General features: G+C 41.2%; 1 protein-coding gene across 4 annotated transcripts in view; it reads left to right on the top strand.

Moving 5' to 3' along the window:
- NPTN (neuroplastin) overlaps positions 1-22,141 on the top strand; it is a 69,977-nt gene that overhangs the window by 27,334 nt on the left and 20,502 nt on the right. For 3 of the 4 annotated variants that reach the window (XR_012919799.1, XR_012919800.1, XM_012748216.2), the window contains exons 2-4: positions 7,172-7,519; positions 12,411-12,585; positions 15,941-16,035. Coding sequence is in view for 2 of the 4 variants with exons in the window: in XM_012748216.2 (XP_012603670.1) it covers positions 7,172-7,519; positions 12,411-12,585; positions 15,941-16,035 (618 nt within the window). In the remaining 2 variants the exon portion in view is untranslated. The remainder of the gene's footprint in view (positions 1-7,171; positions 7,520-12,410; positions 12,586-15,940; positions 16,036-22,141) is intronic. The other variant, XM_012748218.2, reaches the window with a different exon arrangement.

Below are 22,141 nucleotides of genomic sequence, written 5' to 3'. Positions count from 1 at the left end.
GCCTCCCGAGTAGCTGGGACTACAGGCATGTGCCACACGCCCGGCTGAGTGTTCTATTTTTTTGTAGAGATAGGGTCTTGCTCTTGCTCAGGCTGGTCTCGAACTCCTGAGCTCATGTGATCTTTCCACCTTGGCTTCCCAGAGTGTTAAGTTTATAGGCATGAGCCACTGCACCTGTCCAGATTAGTGGTTTTCAATGTTTTTTATTTTTTTGAAAATTGAAAAATTCAAAAAAAAGTCAATCCAGTGGATAACCTCCCACTTCCATTGGTGCGTCTGAGCCCTGCCCGCCATTTTCTCCCACACTGCTTTTGAGGGACCTTAACAGAACACCCAGGGCTGGTTTAGATCATTTTTTTAAGTAACAGAGTAGAATGCTTGCATAAAATTGTCATTATATTATTACATTGATAGCTTACAGGTTATAAAGTAATTTTACAGACATTGTTCATGTGAATCTCACCATGACCTTATGAAGAAGATAGGAATTATTGTCCCCATTTTTCAGACGAGGAAACTGAGGTTGAAGAAATTGAAGAATCCAACCCAGATGTTCTAAACCATGGCTCATTTCCCTATAAGGTGAGCTCTCAGTTTAATAGAGAGACCCTTAATTGTTCACTCATCTAACAGTAGTATAATCTAGAGTCAGGTATATCTGGAACACATCTGAAATTATATGCAAAATTGTGTTTGTCTTTTTCTGGGATGAGAGAGGCCCATGACATTTTATAATACTTCTAATTTTTTTCTTTGTCATTTACTTTTAGACCCATGGTTCTAGGTAGATCATGCTTGCTTAGCTTGTCAATAGGAATTGACCACAGGACTGAATGAAAATCTTTGTTAAAGGAGATCAGTCATATCAAATGTTTATCTGTTGTGTGTCCTAAAGTAATTTAACATTTGCATAGAGCTTTACAGTTTACAGAACTCTTCCACATATGTTATATGATTTTCACAACTATCCTAAAAAGTAGGCAACATCATTTCCATTTGAAGAAACTGCTCAAAGTTAAGAGAATTTAAGTTGTAGAAGTAGTGACTCAAAAGCTGACACTGTTTCTTAGGCTGAAATTAATTTGACATGATCTAAAATCCCATAACTACCATCTTATTCACATTTTGTGAATTTACAGTTTGGCCTGACCGATATCCAGTGTCTTCCCAAATATCATTGTTAAGCAGCCTAATAAGTTTATTCTTTGTGTTTTTGAAAAAGAGAATTTAAACTGCCTCTTTTTATTCTCATTATTCTTGGACTTTCCACATTGTTAATAATATTTCAGATTTAATGGTTTATAACTAATAATGTTTGCTAATTCCTTGAGTCCGTGTACATGTGTCTGCTATTATAACTCTCCTCATTGTATAACAGTTTGCTCTAAGGATAGGAAGGAATGAAGAATTCTTTCTTTTTCATTCCCTTCTGCAATTAACATTTCTATTCTGGTTCTCATTTTATTTGAAAAGTTAAGCTTAATTTTTTTGTCGTTTCCTGAAGAAGTTGGATTTTAAAGTTAAACTGATTTTGGATGTAAAGTTCTGTATCCCAGGCTTCTGTGGAACAGTACTTCATGGCCTGTTTAGCATTTATTTCTGTGGAGACATATAATAATAGCTAACATTATTGAGTGCTTACTATATGCCAGGCATTGTTTTAAGCTATGTTATCTCATGTAATCCTCACAATAACCCTATGAGGGAGCTGCTATTATTAGTCCTGTTTCACAGATTAGGGAGATGAAGCTCAGAGAGGTTAGGTCACTTGCCTAAGGTCAGACAGTTAGTGACAGAGTCTTATTGTGAACCCAGGCAATCTGATTTTAGAGTGTGCTGCTTTGGGTCACCAAACTATATATAGTCTCTCTTGGCATTAACTAGATTTCCCTATTTCTCCAAAGCAATAGGGTGGTTAATATAGGCTGAGCAGATTCCTTTAGTCATTTTGGGTGGCATAATTTCAGAATAAAGGGTGGGCCCTGGTTTCAAAGCTACTGATAGGGATGATTTTAATTTCTAAACTTTTGTCATACCCGCCTGAAAGGAGCAGGGGTGAATTTGGAAAATGCTTTGTAATTGCTGCCATCTCTACCTAGAGAACAGACATAGTACCTTCTTTCTGCTGCAGAGAATGAGGTTACCCTGTTTCCGGTCCACTCCTGGGGCTTCAGGCCTGCCTTACTCTTGGCCAGTCCAAACAGAGTGAGTGCATGTAGACTTCTGACCTGCCTTTGGTGTCAAGGAATAGTGATGAATGATCTGTTTCTTAATTAACAGTAAGGATAGGCAGGCTGTACAGTAGTCTGAGGGCTCAAGTCTATGACAGCCTCATAGCAGTCCAGGGTCATTTAGACACTTGAAATACTCATAGTTTATAAGTTTTTATAAGTTTATGGTCCCTATAACCACATTTGGATGTCTGTGGGTCTTGCTCAGTCTTCTTTTTGAGGTAGATGACCTAAATTTGTGTGTGTGAAAAACAACATAGGAGAGAGAAATGCTCTTATGTCCTTGGCTGTCATTTCCTCTTTATTGTGAGGCACCCACAGGGAATTAGTGGTAATGGGAGCTTGCAGGAAACAGCTGTTTAAAAGAAAAAAGGTTATAAAAGCAGGCAAGCTTTAAAGGCAAGGCATGGTTTTAGCAATAGTCATCTGAGGGAGACGGAGAGAAGTTAGTTTTATTTCTTAATCTGTGGTTGCCCTGGAGGTAAATGTAAAAATCACTGATGGTCTCTCCTACTGAGAGTTAGGCTAGCTTTTTTTTTGCTTCTTTAGGGCACATATAAAAGCAGTTTTCTTGGGATTGGGCTCCACTTGCTTTTCTGTGTTCCGTTTTTCTTCTCACCCTCTGCTATATATCTACACATCCAGTTTTTCCTGCCAGAGAGCTCCTCCTTTTCTCCGGCTGCCGAGTCCCAGCTGTCATCTTTGCCTCCCCATCCCCCACCCCCAGTTATGCAATTTTACATTACACTTCTCCTGGTTTTGCTGCCTTCATTTTTAATGCTCTGCTTGCTATCCCCTCCAACACCAGCTTGTAGTCCCTCCCTCCCTCCCCCAAAGCCATTCAGCTCCCCTTCTTACTGTTGCACTGAATGCACCAATACTTTCTCAAAACTCTTTGAGATTGGCCCAGTCACTTAAGACAGTAGGTGGAGATGATGGCAGGGAAGGGATGGGACGGGAGGTTGTTTTTCTAAAATTTAGGCTTTTTCCAAAATATTGGATGAAATTTGACCTGGAGATTGAACAGATGCTTCTACTGGCCTCCCTACTTAGGGCAGTTGTGTGCTTTCATGTTGAGGGCACATAATTGTTTAAAAGCCCTTGGTAATGAAGACAGGGCAGTGAGTCAGGCTCTGAGCTGCCTGCCTCCTCCTACTGCTGCGAGAGCTGGTTCTTTTCCTGAATTGGAGCTAATTTTGGATAGATAATGAGGTGGATGGTTGCTAATAACTTTCCCTTGCTAATTGTGATTTCACAGGACTGTGTAAAGAGGTGTTTCTCTCTCTCTCTCTCTCTCTCTCTCTCTCTCCCCGCCCCCCCCCCTCTGCTGTTTGGAGGGGAAATAGATCTGTTTTCATGATTTTTGATGAGTGTTCAGCTATCAAGGAATCCCCTAGTTGGTTTGTTTAGAGGCAGTATGGTTTATTGGAAAGCGCCCTAGACTAAGAGCTATAGACCTGTGTTCTAGTCCCAGCCCCACTCAGGACAAGCTGCCTAAGTGATCTTGAGCAGTTCATGAACCTGCCTCTGCATCTGCTCTATGAGCACATGAGATGTGATGTATGTGGAAGCACTTTGCAAATGTAAAGTTTTATAAAAATTTTAGATGCTGCCCTTTACTAATTTGGCTTCTGGCTACATCACCAGAGAAATGTTTGCAATGTCTTTTAAACTCCTTCCTCTTAAGCTAACCTTTTTAAGAGCAGGACATTTGAATCATCAGAACTAGGGGCAGTCTTGCCTCAGAACAGGCTTTTCTTTTGTTTTCTTCCTACTCTTCCCTCACTTCCCCCAGTTACTTTAGGAACTTTTTCATTCTGTGCTCCTCTGTCGTCATTCTTTAGTAAGGTGTTAACTTAAGGAGTTAGTGATCATAGTGTGTTGCATATTCCAGTGGAGGGTTCCTGGCTTTTTGTGGGCAGGAATTATTAATTAATTTATTAAACTAAGTGGTAACAAAGCATAACTTCAACTTTTAAGTAACTACAAAAACTTTTCTAGCCTAGTAAGACATATTGACTGCAGTTGTAGAAAGTGTTAAAAGAGACCGTGCTTTGCTTTGGACACATCTGGATTCCAGAGCAGACTTTATTAGCTTTTGACTGTGGGGAAAATATTTAAAATTTTGGACCTTAGTTTCCACATCTTTGTGGGGATTATAATGGCACCTATCTTTAAGGCAGTTGTGAGGATTAAATGAGATAATAAATATAAAGTGCTTTAGCACATTGCCCAACATATAACAGCATAAACTTAGGAAATGTTGCCTGTTTACATATATGTCTAATAATGGCCTTCAAAGAAAGCACAGGAAGATGTCCATTGTTGGTGTTTTACAGAATTTTTAATGTTGTTTTTAAATAAATTTGTTTAAATATACAGCATATAATTTGCTAATTCAAAGAACATTTTTGTCATGGCCCCATTTTCCTCAGTGCAAGTAGAAAATTGAACTGACTCAGATGAGCATTCATTCCTCCTTAACAAGAGTCTTGCCTGGGGTGTTATGATCAGGCTGAATGTCTTGCTTAGTTCTGTGCTGTGGGAATCATGTTGTTTAGACTGTTTCCCAGCTACCTTTGAATTGTGTGGTATTGGGATTTGGGGTTACACTGAAATTGGATGGATTCTTGGTGGTTCTGAACATACTTTGCAGGCATCATCTTTACATGAATGTGGTCAAGAGGTTGAGAAATAGGCCTGCTTTGAAGTGCAATTCAGAGGAAGGAAAAAAAAAACAAAACAAGTCCACTAACAGAGTTTTAGGGCATAAACAAGTGCATAATTACAGCATTTGAGAGGCTATAGACTCCCCAAGTTCACAGAGAATATGATAATAAGACCATTTGTGATTTCCACTTATGGTCAAGAATATGATTAAAGCAAAGTAATACTGCTACTGCATTCCAGGGATTTACCAATATCCAGTTTTCTTTGATGGCTGAACCAGTAGAAAAATGAATGAAACCAGCTTCCTTTACCTCTCCCTTTGTATTAGTTGACATTGACTTTGACAGGTGGGCAGGTGGCAGTTTGTGAGATGGACCAAGACATAGCTCATTGGATACCACTTTATTTGGCAGTGAGCTCAGCTCTTGATACAGGGGATTTGGGGGCTCTTTTCTGTAATTCTAAAACTTCTGCATTTGAGAGTGACATCTGTTTGGCTTCTTAGATCTTCTGGTAGATATTTCCTCAGAGGGACAAGACTTGTTGGATCTGAAGAGGTAGTTTAGAATGGTGTATTAAAGGCAGAACATTTAGTTTGAGTCTGTTAATCACAGCATTCCTGTGCTCCTCAGATTCTAAAAGTTTCAGAAATTGAAAGTCTAGTAAGAATTTGGAGGTCTTGATCTCTGCTTGAGTAAGTATATTATCACCCTTCATAGTCTTAGATCCATGGGGTGGGGTTTATCTTCATAGGCAAATACCACCATGAATATAAACAAAAATTTTTCCGCTTAGCAACCTTCATTTTTAGCTAGTCCTGTTAAATTCTTGGCTTCTGGACTGTAGGAAAACTGTTTCATTTAGTTCTCACTCCCCTCTGGAATGTTCTTAGTCTGATGTTGGCAGAACCTGACCTCACTGCTCACTGTAGAGGGGTTGGCTTGGCTTATGTTCCAGGTCTCCCAAGGGAAGTTGCCAAGCCACGGAGTGCCCTCTTTTCTTGCTCTGTACCTTAGGACACTGCCTGTATTGGTAGAAATGCTGAATGAACCCCATCTGGAGTGAATGTGTAAGAGAGTATGCTTGCACTGTGATTTTGTTACCTGTGGACCCAACTCCAAATTTTCAAATAAGCCTGGATTTTTTTTACACTTTTTCTGCCATTTCCACTTTGTCTTGAGGAAGTGTAACCTCAAGCAAATTATGAGAAAGTGGAGATAGGCATCAGCTTTAATTCCTGGGCAGTCTCTGACTGTGTTGGTTGAGGCCTGGCCTTCACACTAAGGTTTAGTTTAATTAGTCAGCATATATTTCTCATTCTTTTTCAGCTGGCTTTAGTAGCCAGGCAACTAAACTATATAGAGCCTGTGAAGTATACCATGGTTATTTCTACAACTGCCTTTCAGAAGATTTTTCCAGTTATATGTATTTATGGGATTATGGAGGGCGTAAGACTCTGCATTGGCTGGTGATGAGTTGGGTTGTTGGTGTTGCTAGTCCCACTTCTGAGCTGACCCCCAGAGTATCTCACTGTGGTGTGAAATACAGACTGTCCTGTTCTCCTGAGTCTAAAGGTCTGCATTCAGGTAGAGGCTGCCTAATCACAGACAACTGGGTTGCTTGTTTGCCATAGCCCCAGAGAAGAATAGGAGGTAGAGAAAGTCTAATCTGAACTCAAGATAGGGTCCTACATGAGAGAGAAATTTGCTACACTTTCAGTTGAAATTTGGACTCTAAATCCCAATAGAATGCACCAGTAGATCAGTTAGTACTTCTTGTTGAGGCTTGCAAGAGACATTGCATCTCTAACAGTGTTTCCCCATCCAAAAAAGAGATCGCGACTTGGTATATAAACCTACTGCCACTTCCGGTTATCTTTCATCACTTGCCTGAGTTTGAAAAGGTAATGAATGGTTTGTGTTCTAAGGAAAGAGGCTCTTCCCCAAGACCTGAGGCTTTCTCCTTCCCGCCAGCTGGGCCCATTGCTAAAATGCTTTCCAGTGGGCTTGCTTCTGCCTGGCCAGCACCTGGGCTGCCCCAGCTTGTAATTAGCCTGCCTTTGCATCATAAGCTTCCCAGGGTGGTTCTTCTTCTAAGAGCTTGTATGAATTGCTATTACTGTCTCTTTATAGTTTAAAAATGAATCCTTTTTTGTTCTTTGCAACTCATTTGCTTTTTTCTTTTCTTTTCTTTAAATTACTATTAACACCTGTTGATTCTTTTTTTTTCTGATTGGCCTGTCACTGCATTCCTGCTCCCCCTCCCTCTAGCTGGGTTTGTCAAGTCGCCCATGTCAGAAACTAAGCTCACGGGGGACGCCTTTGAGCTGTACTGTGACGTGGTCGGGAGCCCCACGCCAGAGATCCAGTGGTGGTACGCAGAAGTCAACCGGGCAGAGTCTTTCAGACAGCTGTGGGACGGTGCTCGGAAGCGCCGTGTCACCGTAAACACCGCCTACGGGTCAAACGGCGTGAGTGTGCTGAGAATAACCCGGCTCACCTTGGAGGACTCTGGGACTTACGAGTGCAGGGCCAGCAACGACCCCAAGAGGAATGACTTGAGGCAAAACCCCTCCATAACATGGATTCGAGCCCAGGCCACCATAAGCGTCCTTCAGAGTGAGTCCAGCACCCTACAGTAGTAGTACTGTAGTCATTAGAGGTGGCCCAATGACCCTTCCCTTCTGCTTCCTTTCCCTCTTCCCCAGTATGATCGCTCACCCCACCCCTTGTCTTCGTTTTTTCAAACCCACGACCCTTTTGGTTGTAGTGTATGAAAACATCTGTGGCAACTTTTTTTCTTCTCTGCCGTGCTCTCTGCCTCCATTGTCCCCCAACCCTTCTCTGTGTCTTTCTTCTCAGGAACAAAGAACTTGAGGAAATCCGTGACTGTCCAAATTCATCTGCGTTGGGGGAGAGGTGGGGAGGGAGAACTGGGGAGGTTAAAAAAAAATTAAAACTCTCAAAACCAGGCAGTCAAAGGAGGGTAGTGTTGCAATTGTTTCTTTCCCTCCCCTTTGATTTTGTAGTAGGTTTCCTGCTATCCTTCTGCTGATTTCTTCTCTGGTGCCTTTCTATTTTTGTTTTTCTCCCCAATCTAACTACTTTTTATTTCTTCTGTTCATCTGTTTGAAGCTCTCTGAGTAGCTGCCTTCACCTCTGGTTTTGAGTTTGTGTCTGCCCAGCCTCTTCCCTCACTGTGACCTGGTGTCATCCTGTCCTGTGATGGGAATGTTGCCATGGGTGCAGTGTGGTGGTGTGTTTTGGTTGTTGGGTGGCATGTAAGCTTGGATACTTCCATAGTTCCAGCTCTTTTTCTTTTCTAAAACAGTGGCATGTGTTTCTCTGATACTAGCCCTCCACTGCAGCAGTATACTCCTCACCAGGCCTGCCGGTTCACTCTTCTTTTCTTAAAAGCAGCAGCCTTTTCTCCATGTCTTGCTGTTAGGAGCAAGGTTACACTAAGCTGCAAAATATTTTTTTTAAAACTCTATCACGCTGTCTCAAAGTCTGAATTGTATCTGATTCCTGTTCACAGTTTGATGACTATTGGCACACAGCTCCTCATCCCAGAGAATGGCAACCCCAGAAATCATTTGGAAGCCATTTACATTGGCCTTTTTCTTTGTGTCTTGAGAAAAGAGGAAACTAAATTCCAGCCCTCTTCCTCTCAGTGATAAGGTGAGCTGAGTGGCTGGCTCAGAATCTTCCCCCTTCATCTGTTATAACAGGTACAAGTGAGACATTTGAAAAAGGAGCTTTTGTGGCCACTTCTCTTTCTTGAAAGAGAAGAAAGTGGGAAGGAGAAGCTACCACGGAACCAGTGCTCTTGACCAGGAAGAGTTCTAGCCCTATGTCAGACCTGGTTAAAATTGAGGGGGCATTCTCTATTTAATGGAAAGATCCTCTGGGTTTTTCACCTTCGTCAAGGATTCAGTGAGAGACCTATAGCCAGTTCTTAAAGAGCTGATCGATTTAGAAAGAGTAAGTGAAAATAGTAAAATACTAGTTTTATGAGGAATATGGTGATAACACAGGAGGTAGTATGACATTGGCCTTGAATTTATATACTTATGGGAAACAACAAATTAGTGTCTGTTCTTTGTAGCTACTCAGAGATCCTTATGAAAAAAAAATCCATAGAGCAGAGATGGGAGAGGCTGCTGCAGTTGGCACTGTTGAATCAGAGAACCTGCTCCTGGAAAGGGGAAAAGAAAACCTTGTCTATGTGAAAATGGGGAACATTAACCCAGTAAATTTTCTTCTTTCTTTCTTTCCTTTTTTTTTTTTTTTAACAATTTTTTTCCCTTGCACGACTCCTTTTCCTGCCCCCTTGCTCCTTTCCTTATAAAAGCAGAATTATCCAAATGGCCACAGAGGTCTGCAGAAGTTTATAGGCATGGACTGGGCTGGGCATTTGGTACTTGTACTTCCAGGAGCCTTACTCATAGTTAGAAAGACCATGCTTGGGGGCTAGAAAAAGATGAGGCTTTAGGGACCTACCTATCAATCCCAAGATTACACAACATTTCCCTAGTTTGCTTAGAAACAGTTTCCTAATTTATAGTTGTCTGCATGTGGTTAAACCAAATCCTGGCTAGTCAGTCTCTCCCCAGACTTCCCCATCAGTTAAACCCTAATTAGCTGTTTTGGAGAGCCAGGAGGTTGCTGCTGCTGCTGTTGTTTTGTTGTTGTTGTTGTTGTTGTTGTTTTTTGTTTTCTTAAAACACCCTGGTTTCAACTCTAATTGGATTGTTTTGTGATCTTAGCATTTCCAAAGACATTGCCTCCAGGGAGAGGTTGAAGTCTTCTATCTAAGAATGACCTCCTGGCAGTACTTTCCCCAAAGCTCCTTGAGTAGTGTAAGGCAGGAAGAGAAATGTGCCCAGATTTTAGGGTTATCTCTCTGGCCATAGCATGTTCTTTACATATGCATGATGGCTAGGGTAAGAGTCTCCTACCTGCTGCTTCTAAATAGTAGTCAGTGGCAGCTAAAAATGTTCGAGCTTCTCCTTAAATGTTCATCTCTCTTGGACTTCACTGGGCAGTGCTTGGCCACAGAAATAAAAGCCCCACTTTTGTCATGGTGCAGAATGCAGATGTGGCACCATGGCTAAGGAATTGGTCTGGCACTAGTTTTCATATACAGCAATCACAGGAGGCAGGTTACCCTACCCCACAACCCTCCTATGGTACAGAATGATATTTAAACCTATTTAAATTATCCACTTGCTCCCAGCTGACTCTCCTGGATCTTTAACACTTAAGGGAAAAAGTGTTTTCCTTTGCCTTCCAAGAATTCTTGGCAGAAAGTCTACCAGGTTGCTTTCATCAGCTTCTTAATCTCCCTGAGCTGCAGTGGTCATTTGCATCGCCACAGGTAAGAGTAGCATTTACTTTGGCCTCCTTATATTTATTTAAACATCTGGAAGCTCTTGGCCTGATTCTCAGAGTTTACCCTTCTCAGTGCAATCTGAGAGGAAGAGCCAGAAAGTCCCAAGCGGGACAGAAAATGAAATTGGTTAATAAAAATTCAGTGAAAATCTAAAATTGTGTTTGGGTTTTAATGTTGCCTTTATATTTTTTTAATTTCTCTTCTGTGGAGTACTGGTTCTATCTTTCTCTCTTTTGTTTTTGCTTGGTTTTGATTTTTCTTGGAATTGTGATGCTTTCTGCTGATTGATGGTGTGTGTGCGCCTTCCATTGCAGGGTTTGCAGCCGTTCTGCTCGACTTCTTAAGGCCCAGGGATTTGGCTTCTGTCCAGTGTGTCTTGGAAACCATGGGACACCACTGCGCTAACGTGTTTACATGCATCTGCTTCTGTCTTAGTGGCTGCTATGCCTCCATTATCTGTACATAGAGACCCTGTTTAATGTTACTGATAAGGACCAGTGCCAAATGGAAGATAACCATTATCCTTTTGCCAGAGTTGGAAAATAGTTAGAACCAATTTGTTAATTGAGCAAACTTAAGGATTTGCTTTAGTACAAGTTTCTCTGAAGGTACTAATTCTACAGTTAGAAATGTTACATTGGTCAGGAAGTCCTTAAGGCATTAAATTTTCCAAGTATCCCATAATTTCTCTGTCCTTTCCTCCTCCCTAAACTGCAAACAAACCTTAGTTCCAGTGGAGGGAGAGAGTTCTGTTCTCAGGAGTTAATGGTCAGCACTGTATTGCATAAAATGGTGAGGGGATGCTGCTGTGGAGTTGTAGACAGGAAGTAGCCAGATACAGGGAAGTCCAGGGTTTCTGAGAAAGAATTGGAAGAATATAAAAGAGCAATTATCTCTTACTGTAGGTGAAAAAGACGATTAGTTTAAACTTCACCTGAAAATGACCAAAAGTAGAAAAAAAACGAATCCTGGGGAAAAAAATTAACAACAAACAACAACAAAAGACAAATAACAAACATGGAAACATCTTGACTTTAATATAGTGATGGATTTCAAAGTGCTTTAAAGATGAAACTTCCAGGAATGATAGAATATGACTTAAAAAATTTCTGTTCAGTATATTATAATATTTGACTCATTATTTTTATACACTAGTGATCCCAGTTTATCTAAGCCCAGGATAGAACCAGAACGTAAAGTATATGCCTTGCCCTAGGGCGGAAGGTGGGGATGGGGGTTGGGGTTGGACAGGGATAGAGAATTTAGTCAGATGTGTGTTCTAGGCCCAGCTTTGCCACTAATAATATTTATGGCTTTGCACAATTTATTTCACTTTTTGAAAGAGTGGGATTCAGCAAACTCTAAGGGCCTTTCTACAATTCTGGGAGCCCTAATACCAACACATATTGCACTCTAGTTATATTATCTTGGAATAGAATGTGTTTTAAAGTGCAATTATGAAAAAAATTTTGTTTTGGGAATAAATATGGGCTGGAGAGAGGAACTGATAATTCCTTAAGAATTTTGCCTTAGCAAAATTTGGAAAATGCTATTGGACTTCCAATAGGAAGTTTGCATTTAGGATCTGTGCTGTCTTTTTCTGCATAAATAATGGCCCTGGCTGGCTTGCTATAGGTTTAACATTTCAGTGTGGGAAAAGCCATACATGTATTATCTAATTATACCTATTACTGTTCTAAGGCCCATAGGGAGTTTATTAGTTATGTAAATGATGTTACCTTTGTCTTCAGAACTGGGAGGTGGAGCCCAGTTTTCTAATTGAAGCTGAATTGGTGGGTGGTTCTTATATCATAAAAAGGTGGTATTCAAAAGCGTAAGTGGATGTTTACCAGTATAAGTACCTGTAATACTCCCATTCTTTCACGTCTAGGCCAACTGGTCTTCAGGCTGTTGTGTGCGCTAGTGGTCATTTGCTTATAATCATTGTTTTTCCTTTCTTGACTTCCTCCAAAGTGGTAAAGTGAAATTCCTCGTGTGGTCCTGTCTGCCCTCCCTCTTCTTCTAGTCTCCCCTTCCTGCCCCATCCAACTGTCAGGCCAGGGCTGCAGAGGATGGAAGGCTATTGCCCCCTATCATTGTGTACTCTCATTACAGAGCCAAGGATTGTCACCAGTGAAGAGATCATTATTCGAGATAGTCCTCCTGCTTTCCCCGTCACCCTGCAGTGTAACCTCACCTCCAGCTCTCACACCCTTACATACAGCTACTGGACAAAGAATGGGGTGGAACTGACTGCCACTCGTAAGAATGCCAGCAACATGGAATACAGGTGAGAGGGGCTAGCAGCTCCTGGGAAGATGGGAAGGGAGTGTGGCTGAGCTTACTCAACATTCATGATGCATAATTATGCCATGTGGGAGGGAAACGAGATATATTTGGTCCTTCCCTGGAGAGTCTAATCCAGTCTAATCCTGGCATAAGGCCCAGGAATCTATAAAAGATTTCCAAATGATTCTGATGAGCAGACAGATTTGAGAGCTATAGATGATCCCCTCACTATGATATTAGAGAAACTGAGGGCATGAGAGAATGATTTACTCAGAGTAACAATGCTAGTCAACAGGAGAGGTGGAATTGGAATGCAGTGTCTTGTCTTAATCCAGTGGTTTGAAGAAGCAGATTGAAGTCTGCTTTGAGACTGTCAGAGCAAGGCATCTCCCTAAATGATCTTGCCACTGGGTAGATTTCCTAGTGAATTACCTTTTAGGAGTGTTTAATATCACCATAACCCTGATGTGGACAGCAGACACAGGGTTCTTTAACAATCTGGAGTGAGGAGCGTAGCCTAGAAATACCCTTTGAAGAAAGAAGACTATTTGCTGGCTAGAGTTACCCAGTGCCCAGAGATTTGGGGCTTTTGGAGTATCTAGAACACATGGCACCTCACCTTTCAGAATGATTTGTTCTTGGTTGAAAACTAATCTGAAAAAACATCAGCTAATCTTGTATGGTAGATTGATACAGTGCAAAGACAGAGAGCCACTGGAGTGAGACCAGGAAAACTTTTATACCTGGTAGTAGCAAGAGCATTCTCTGCTGTGTTTTATAGCATTGAGATCTTTTCACTCCCTTATTTAATTGATCTACTTGAATTTGTGGACCCCTCTTTTTTTCTCTGGCCAGGAAACTAAGACTCAAAGAGTAACTCTTGGCTGCTTTAAAGCCAAATTCTGTAGCTAATAAATTCCGGAACCAAGGCTAGGTTCCAGGTCTTCTGATTTGTTAGAAATTTTTCTAGAATTGGTGTCCCCGCCCCCCCTGCTATGCCATATTACTCAGTGGCAAGTTAACCTATCTCCACTATAGTTTCTTCTGACATAAAATTGGAAATACAGCCTCAGCTATATCCTTGTAGTTTGGAAGGGTTAATCAAATAAAGATGTTGGATAAATTGAAAGGCATTTATTCTTGATCTGTCTGTTAGTTTTACAGGTTTGCTTTTTATAGTACTTCTTTCAAGATGCAGACACCCAATCATGTTTCTCTTGGGTCTTATACTGTTGCCCACAGAGCTTTGAGCTGTAACTTCATAAAGTTTCAGTCTGACTTTGTAAAATGATTTTTCTGCTTTTTTTCCTCAGCTTATTTGAAGTTCTTCAGGGGTATTCTGCATCCCTAGAGTTTTTCTGGGATTCTACGTTTTGTGGGATAACAACTGATGAGTCCCTTGGGCTACCTAATAAGTCAGCCATTGGGTCCAATTTCAGAACCCTGCCTCTGCTCAGCCTGTATGGGACATTCCATTTGCTTCAGTTTCTTCCTAATAGCCCGGGGAATGGGAATGGTCTGGGGAGATTTTGAGCCCATAGGCATGGCCTCAAGAGTGGGAGATATCTTACCAAGTATTTCTCAAGGAAATTAAAGTTAGTTTAAGCCCTGAAGATAGATGTAGCTGCTGTTCCTCCCTCAAACTCTGGAACACTTACTGTCAAGAGCAGTTAATTTGTGTCTGTTTTTCTACTGGGAGCATGTTGATTTAAGAAGAGACATTGTGTCAAATTAAAAAGACATCTTGACTGCTCCTTGTAAAATATTTTGCTGCTATGGATGTGCTGTGAGACAGTCCTGCAGATAGGCTGTGTCTTTTCTCATTTGTAGTCTCTTCACCTGTGTTTCCTTTTTGAAATGAGCAGTAAGATGGATATGCATTGTTCCAGTCAGTGGTCAAGTTGATGAGTTTTTCTTAAACATTAAATAGTACCGTGGAGATTCTACCATCATAAATATCATATTTTAACCACTAAGCAAAAGAGCAGGTGCCCAGCCCTATATAAATATTAATTCTCTAATCTGAAAGCTGTCGTTTATCTGTTTTCTGTAATTACTCACTAACCTTCCCGCATGTGTTTGATGTATATGCATGTAGGCCGAAGTATACTGAACTGATGTGAAGTTGGCCCTCAGGGGCAAAAAGCTTGTTTGGAATCACTCTGTGAGATTCAAAGAAAGTGTTCTGGTCATACACACTTCTTACAGTCCTTCCTGTAACTCTGTTTAATTTGGTCTGGATCTGTGCACAGCTGTTCACTCTGAGTTTGTATTACTTCAGTCATTCATTTGTTTGTTTATTCATTCCCCTCCTGTATTCCAGGCACCAGGCAAGGTGCTGGCTGTAGAGTTGTGTACTACATAGTGCCTACCCACATAGAACTTTGTTTGTTGGGAAGTCAGACGTTAAGCAATCACATAAATGTGTAATCACATGTTGTAATAAGTACTGTGAAAAATCACAGGGTAGTGTAGAGCGAATGTCATGGAGGGGGATGAAATTTAGATTGAGGCTGGACAAAGTAACATGTCAGCCAAGACCTGATGGAAGAGGAGTTAGGTATGCTAAAAGTGATGGGAAGAACATTATTTGTCAAGGAGCATCCTGTGTGAAGCTGTTGAGGTAGGAACAAGCTTGGCACATTAACTGAAAAGAGACCAGAAGGACTGGAAAGTGGCATGGAATGTGGCTAGGAAGGTAGGCAGGGACCAGATCATACAGGTGCTGGAGTTCATGATAAGGTTTTTAGCTGCATCTCTGTGGTGATGTGTTAATGGCAGTGTTTTTTTTGTTTGTTTGTTTCTTTTTTTTAAAATGCTATATCTGGGTCCTGTTAGTGAGTAGACTTATTGAAAGGCATGCTCCTAAAATGCAGGGTAGGAAGAGCAGGACTAGCAAAACAAGGTCTTTTGGGAAGCTCAGAAAAAGCTTGTGGTTTTTGGTTTTTTGTTTTCTGTTTTCTGTTCTTGTTTATCTGACTAGAACAATGACGTGAGCAAGAAGTTTTCACTTATGGTTCCGTCCTCTATATCCTAGTATAAATTATAGTACTTTGCACAGCCCTCTATTTTGATTACTTGCTTTGAAGTTTGTTTATCCCAATGGACCAGAGCATCTTAAGGTTAGACACAGTGTGCCATTCCATCTTTGTATTCCTATCACCCAGGAAAGAGTAAGGCATTAATGTTTTGGGATGCACAGAGGGGGGTTTTTACTTTTAGTTAGGAGGAGGTGAATTGCATTAAGGGGCAGGATTTGGAGAGCAAGATCCCTGACTGCCCCTTTGGTTCTCTTTTTGTGGTATATTTTGATCATTCTCATTTTCCTCACTTGGTTTTTCTTCTCATCTCTGCAGGATCAGTAAGCCGAGAGCTGAGGATTCAGGCGAATACCACTGTGTATATCACTTTGTCAGCGCTCCTAAAGCAAATGCCACCATCGAAGTGAAAGGTACAACCCAACAAAGGCTGTGGTGGGAACCTCTCACTCTCCTTCCAAGATATTATCTTGGTCTGGCCTCTGAACATTCAAGCTCTTCTTGTTTCCGTTTCAAGAGGCAATATGATGTTATGGTTAGAACCACAGGCTTGGGATCCTGGCTGTCTAGGTTAAAATTCAAACCCTATCGTCTACTAGCTGTGTGACCTTGGCAAGTTACTAACTTCTCTATACTTCTGTTTCCTCATTTGTAAAATGAAGATTTCCACAGTACTTTACCTTGTGGGTTTGTTAAGAGAGATAAATAAGTTAATATAGTAGATTGAACTATATGAAATTGCCATATATTTTTTTTTTTTTTGAAGCAGAGTCTCATTCTGTCGCCCAGGCTGGAATGCCGTGGCATCAGCCTAGCTCCCAGCAACCTCAAACTCCTGGGCCGAAGCAATTCTTCTGCCTCAGCCTCCCAAGTAGCTGGGACTATAGGCATGTGACACCATGCCTGGCTAATTTTTTCTATATATGCTTTTTAGTTGTCCATATAATTTCTTTCTATTTTTTTTTTTTTAGTAGAGATGGGTCTTGCTCTTGCTCAGGCTGGTCTCAAACTTCTGAGCTCAATCGCCTCATTCTCCCAGAGTGCTAGGATTACAGGTGTGAGCCACCGTGCCCAGCCGAAATTGCCATTTTTGTATGTCAAAAATGTTTGAATATTGGCAGTTCATATGGCTCAACCTTATGTACTTAGAACAGTGCATCACAAGTATGATTACTTAGGTCTTTAGGGGGCCAGCAGGATTTGGCAAAGTACAGTGTACAGGGTGAACATAAGCTGTTTATGGCTAATTCATTAGAATTTTAATAGAAACCCTATGGGTGCATCACATGTTAAGGATGAGGCTGTAGCAGACAGTTTCAAAAAGGGCAAATAGAACTATAAAAATTGGAGCTACCTAATATCATTAATTTTAACTTTCTTATGTTATTTCGAAGAAGTACCTAAGACCCAGAAAAGTGAAACCACTAGCTAGCCCTATGTCACATAGTGAGTTCCTGGCAGAGCTAGTCTAGAACCTAGGTCTTGAGTCTCAATCCTGTGTTTTTTCCACTGTCATAAAATGACCACGGGAAGGAAGGGCTACTGTTTGAACTCAGACTGAAGAGTTGATGTTTTTTATTTTCAGTTTTTTTCATTTTGCTTAGGAAGGACATAGACTTGTTCTTTAAATCTGTAGGGTCATCTCTAGAAGCTAGAAGGATAAATTTAGATGAAAGAAAGGGCTTATATAATAGGTCTTTTGGTCTTCTTAAAATATTTGAAAGATTAAAAGTTTTAGAATTTTTAGAAAGAAAGTAATATCTTGGTGACTTAGCCCTAACTTGTGAGTTGTTGTAGGATGACCATGGCCTCCTCCAGCTACCGGATTTAATTCTAAATGCCTGAAGAGGTTGAGTCAGGCAGGATAGTTACAGGTCACAACAGGCCAGAGAACCTGGCATTTGATTTCTTCAGTGGCTTTTCATAGAGATATCTGGGTTTCTCTCTGTTTTTGAAGAAGTGCCACATTTGTTCAACATGAGGATAAAGGGTGTGGGAAAACATTTTCTCTAAGCCAGCCGAGGTGAGCTGAGCTTTATGGGGTAGACTTGTACTCTATAGGATCCTTGAGGCCCTGCAACATTCCTGGCTGGCTGAGCCTTTGGCACAGGGTCCAAGTGCACAGGGACAGGATGAGTGAGGGGAGGGGAAGAGTGGGGTGTCTCGTTAATTGTCCTCTCCAAGCCTAAGGGATAATTACATACAATTGCACTACTGACTAACTACACTCGTCACTGATTTGGAGTTAATGATTTCCAAACAGCACTTTCAGGAGTGGAAACAATTGGTTTTTCCATTTGTTTGGCTACTTGAGAAGATGGGGTTCAGTGGCCCTAGAGGCATCTTTTCTTCATATTCTTCTTAGCAGATTTGAAGAAGTGGTCGGGAGGGTCAGAGAATAGAAGGTTGCAGGCCAGGTGTGTTTTCAGAGGAAATTACAACTTACATGGCATCATATTTAAGATGATTACTGTGCACTGTTGCATTTTTATTGTACTAACAGCCCCGTGAAGAAGATGGGACAGGTGGTGATGGTATCTTGGTTTTAAAGTAGACCTTGAGAGAATTTTGTTTTTCAAAAATCCTAAAGCATATTCTGTGACTACCTCGGACAGATATATTGTTTGTTTCTCAAGAAAATTTGTAAGGAATTCTAGTCTTTCTCTCCTCCCCCCAACACCTGGATAGAAAACAGCTAAATGCTTAATGTCTTGTCTTTCAGGTTGTGGATAGTTGTGTCTGGTAAATATGAACATTTGGCTTTTTCTAATAAAGAGATTTGCCGTAGGCCCAGGATTATATTCTAGGATCACTTCCAATTGTGGTCGGGATAGAAAAACTGCCTTGCATTTAGAGTGGTGCATGTGTATGTGTTAATTCCAAAGCATGTTCATATAAACTCTCATTTTATTTCCTTAATGCCTGTAGGGTGGAGATAAGAGACAGTTTTCTTTTTATAGCTGTAGTGATTTAAAAATCTGCTGAGTAATAGAGTGGTAAGAGGTGGTTGTACTTGAGAACAGAGAGATTCAGGGAATGTAAGTGACCTTTTAGCTTAAAGGAATCTGAGAATCTTTGTTATTTGTGGCTTTAACTGAATCCACACTTCAGGGGAATGTAATCCAGACCATAAATATATATTTCTTCAGCATCTCTTCTATCCTCAGCCATTTTCTTCCCCATTTGGCTTTTCCTGCCTTTCAGAACATCTCTGGGGTGGTATTTGGCCTCAGCACTGTGGGGAATGAAGGACTGGGCATTATCTGTCACAATATCGTATCTTGAGTTACCTGTGTGTACAAAAGAAAAGAAGGCTGCAGGAATCAGGGAGGGATGTGTGCCTCGAGGTGCCCATGCTTTTAACCCTCGTCTCTAGATCGCTGTCAAGAAAGGAGTTTTGAGGCTGTTAGTATCCACATGTAGTGGGGGAGGCCTTGCATGTGAAGTAGGGTCTTTTCTCCTCTCTTTTTCCCAAAGGACGAGAATGAGGCACAGTGTAAACAGGAAGATACTATTAAGGATTGCATTCCTTAGGTATTTGGCAGGCAATCTGAGCAGATGAGGAGGAGGAAGATGGAGCAGGGCTGGCAGGAGCGGGGGAACAGCAGTGACTAGGCTTTAGTGGGACCTCTGCCCCAAGCCTAGCCTCACTGGGATCCACTTACTATATAGTCCACACTAGGAAGGGCATCTTTTCCACAGCCTTCTGATTCTTTAGAGCCTGTGGCTTCCAGAAACCGCACACTTTATTATCACAGAGAATTTGTGAATGAATAGGTGTTGAAATTTTCTGTCCCTGTAATTTTTCAACTTTTCACTCTGTTGTTCCACTCTCTTCCCCTTCCTTTCTGTTTTAAAATTTAAAAATGTACTCATAAAAAAGCAAATTAGGTCAGGCGCAGTGGCTCATGCCTGTAATCCTAGCACTCTGGGAGGCCAAGGCTGGAGGTTTGCTTAAGCTCAGGAGTTTCAGACTAGCCTGAGCAAGAGCAAGATACTGTCTCTACTAAAAATAGAAAATTAGCTGGGTGTTGTGGTGCACACCTGTAGTCCCAGGTACTTGGGAGGCTGAGGCAGGAGGATCACTTGAGCCCAGGAGTTTGAGGTTGCTGTAAGCTATGATGACGCCACAGCACTGTATCCAGGGCAACAGAGCGAGACTCTGTCTCAAAAAAAAGCAAAATAAATAAATAAATAAATAAAATAAATAGAAATTTCTATATCATTTTCAAAGTAAGAAAAGAAAATCCCTCTCATACCTCCTAAACAAACACTGTCTTTATCCCTCAACCATTTTGATTAATATAAAAAATAAGGAGTTTTAGTTTTGTTATTGTTCTTAGAAAAAAATTTTGGTAGTCATCAAATCCTCAGCAGCAAACTCTATGGGATAAATGTATCTCCCGTGAGAGGTACATCCCAGCCCCAGAAAGCTTTAGAGACCCAGTGTCTTAATAAGGCCATCTCTCCCTACTCACTGGACATTTCAAATGAGTTTCTATTTTTTGGTTGCTATGAGACCCACAACTGATTTTGTTTTTCTCTGCTCTACTTCTTAGCTTTCTTTACATTTGAATATTAGTACTACATGTTAGGATTTCTGCAAGTGGCCTTGCCTTGTTTTCCTGTTTCCTGCTCTATCACAGTGCCTTACAAGTGACATATTAAAATCCAAACTGGCCGAGATCGACTGTGTGGTGATGATGATGAATATCAATGCTAAGAGTAATAATACACATATTACATTTGTACAGCACTTTCAGCATGCACAGCATTCACAGTCCTTGCTTTGTCTGATAGGCAGGAAAGGCAGCTAGTTTACAGGTGAGGACACTTAGGGATTGTGACATCCTTTAGGTCAGAGCTGATTTGGATGATGTCAAAGCACCCTGGTTTTGACTCAGAATTGCCGCTACTTGAGAAATCTTTAAAGACATAAAATTAGTATCTTAAAGCTTCTAGAGCATTTTGAACATCAGCCTCAGCCCAAATAACTGCATCTACTCTTTCTTTTCTTCTTATCTGGGTGCTACCCTGACCTTCCTTAATAAGAATGGCTAACATTATTGCTCACTTACTATGTTCCAGGCACTATGCTAGGTTTATTACTTGTTCCTCTCCTTTCCTTTAGTCTTCACAACTCTATGAGAAAAATGCTATTATTATCTGCACTTCCCAGGTGAGAAAATTGAGGCTTAGGGGAATTAAATGACTGGCCCAATGTGGCAGAGTTTACTGGTGGAGCTAGGGTTCTCACCTAGGCTCTCTAGCGCCAGAGCCTGTGCTCCTAAAGCACTAAGCTATGCTGCTGCATTCAATATATAACAATCAAAAACCCTTGGATTGAGAGTTAGAAGAAATGAGTTCTAATCTTGCCCCTGTCATTAAACTCTTTGTGACTCTGACCAGACACTTCCCTTCCCTGGGCCTCAGCTTCCTCAAGCGTATGATGAAGTAGGATGACAGAGTTGATCTGTAACCACTTCGGGGTGAGCGTAGACTATGGTCGATAGCCACAGATGAATGGGCACAGTGACTTTAGCTGACAGCCATGATATGAAGGCGCACAGCCGAGTGTCGACTTTAGCCGACAGCTGTGATACGACTTTTCTAATTTTTCATTTATCAAAATAAAATTGTGAACATTTAAAAATAACATAATGAAAACATGTATGTATATATTAACTATTCTGATTTACATTACAAGTAAAGCTGCCTGTAAAGTAAAGCAAGCTTTCAGTGCTTTAAAGCTTTCCTCATCACACGAGAGCAAAACGGATTTGTCGTCAATGCACAGCACAAACTGTTGTGCGGACTGTGAGTGCCGGTTGTGGGCAAGGTTTCGTGGCCGGTGAGTGCCGTACCGAAGTGGGTAAGGTTCCTTGGTACCGGCAATATGTTGTTCCCTCATATGGACACAGATGAGAGGTTGGTTATGGAAGTAAATGATTTCCAAGCTCATCTTTCTAGTGGTACCCTCTGTCCCTTTTCTCAGGTCTATTCCGTTAACTTTATTTGACATCGGCTACATCTGAACATGCTTCCATGGCCTGAGTTTCTATAGCCTCTAGCCTTGCAGAGAAGCTGGATGCTTTGTTCTCACTGCAGGCAGGTTGGGCAACAGAGGCTACTGAGGAACGTGTCTGTCCTTAGCCAAAGACCAGGACTGCCTGGATAATGAAATTGGGTCAGGTGCTGATGGGTAACTAAGACTATTTTGGGACCTTTGCACTGCTATTTATTAGGATACTGAAAGGATATCCATTAACTAATGTGATTAGAAAATGGTGACTAACAAGGCTACAGAGTGAGTTAATTCCCAAGTGGGTCAGTGATCTCTTCTAAGGGTCTCTTTGTTCCTTTGTTCCTTCTACCCTTCACTCTTGCCACTTAGTCTGTGCCCTGCTGAAAGGGTAAAGGGAAGTAAGAGGTACTTTCTCTGTCTCCTTCATGATATGAAGGCTTGGTCAGACTCTCCAGACCTGCTGTTAGACCAGCAGGACCGGGTGAAGCAGTCCC

Source organism: Microcebus murinus, chromosome 6 (assembly GCF_040939455.1).
Source record: "Microcebus murinus isolate Inina chromosome 6, M.murinus_Inina_mat1.0, whole genome shotgun sequence".
In the NCBI taxonomy this organism is placed as follows: Eukaryota; Metazoa; Chordata; class Mammalia; order Primates; family Cheirogaleidae; genus Microcebus; species Microcebus murinus.
The sequence above is the reverse complement of the archived record's forward strand: the minus strand, read 5'-3'. Positions and strand labels throughout refer to the sequence as shown.